Source organism: Phragmites australis, chromosome 21 (assembly GCF_958298935.1).
Source record: "Phragmites australis chromosome 21, lpPhrAust1.1, whole genome shotgun sequence".
NCBI classification, from domain to species: Eukaryota; Viridiplantae; Streptophyta; class Magnoliopsida; order Poales; family Poaceae; genus Phragmites; species Phragmites australis.
The window spans coordinates 8,276,541-8,277,785 of record NC_084941.1 but is presented as its reverse complement, the minus strand read 5'-3'; the positions used below and the strand labels follow the sequence as shown (position 1 = coordinate 8,277,785).

At 46.3% G+C, this 1,245-nt stretch overlaps 1 protein-coding gene across 1 annotated transcript; it reads right to left on the bottom strand.

Moving 5' to 3' along the window:
* Positions 1-216: 216 nt before the first annotated feature.
* Positions 217-989, bottom strand: LOC133903739 (putative glycine-rich cell wall structural protein 1). The gene has a single exon (XM_062345182.1). The coding sequence runs from the start codon at positions 973-975 to the stop codon at positions 397-399; it is 579 nt and encodes a 192-aa protein (XP_062201166.1). The 5' UTR covers positions 976-989; the 3' UTR covers positions 217-396.
* Between the last annotated feature and the right edge of the window lie 256 nt (positions 990-1,245).

Sequence of the window (1,245 nt, the reverse complement as noted above, 5' to 3'; positions counted from 1 at the left end):
GTTGAATCTGATAATGGAGTCGCTTGAAGTTTTGTTTATCTAAACCATTTATTAGTACATGAAGATAGAACACAACCGGCCGTGTGCTGTGCATAAGGCTGTAGGCACCAAAACTTATATCACATATAGAGTTTTTTTGGAAAGACCATATCACATACAGAGTTACTCGTGACATTTGAAATATCTAGGCAAAGAGCAAATGACAAAGGAGTACTATTTCAACGATAAGCTGACGCGGTTACAACGTCTCCAAAGTTGCACTTACACTATGGAGCAGTGGGGTCCTTTATTAATTTGTTTCTACCAAAAAAGTAATACGAGTACATGGAAAACCAAAATTCTACATTGAAACAACAAAAGTTGGACTCCACTTTTAGATTGACGGGGTAACAGAAATTAGGGTTTGGCATTACCATACCCAGATCCACCTCCATTACCGCCGCCACTCCCACCATTCTCACCAGTGCCTTTGCCATCACCATTGCCATTAGCATTTGCACCTGCATAACCTGGTCCGTAATAGTACTTATTTGCATAGCTAGAGCCAGATCCAGTGCCACTACCAGACCCTTGACCACTAGATCCCCAATAACCTCCAGCTTGTCCACCACCGCCGCCACCACCAGTACCACCAGCATTGGCAGATTCTCCATAACCATGATACCTTCCTTCACTATGTTGACTAGAACCTGAACCTGATCCAGAACCTACACCATATCCAGACCCACCGTATTGGCTACTGCCACCCCCGCTACCACCCCCTCCAGCAGTTGCGTGGGCTCCATATGAACCGCTCTCACCAGATCCAGTACCAGATCCTGACCCTGAGCCCGCACCATTCACATATCCTCCACCCCCTCCCCCTCCATTGCCAGTTCCAGCGGCACTAGAGTATCTAGCCACCCTCACAGAATTGGCTAACCCTATGCTCATGAGGACAAGGAACCCAAGTGCTACTAGCTTAGTGCCTGCCATTGTGAGCCCCTACCAGAGACTATAAGTTGAGATGAGTTTTGAGTGAATGGCAGCATGGGTATTTATAGGGCTTGTGGGCATGCATCAGTGGTTCTTTTGTCTTAATAGCTTGCAGGTTGGGGTGGTTCAATATGAGAACAATATAATGGAGCCTGTTGACTTGGCTGTACCACGCATATGCAAATAGCGATGTGATAGCAAGTCGTCTCCGTGCTTGTTTTGCTCTCCTCTCTAGATGCTGAGTCCAAGCTGATTTAAAATCGTCTCCAT

Excerpts from the sequence above, each read along its gene's own strand:
- LOC133903739 (XM_062345182.1), bottom strand. The coding sequence starts at position 975 with ATGGCAGGCACTAAGCTAGTAGCACTTGGGTTCCTTGTCCTCATGAGC.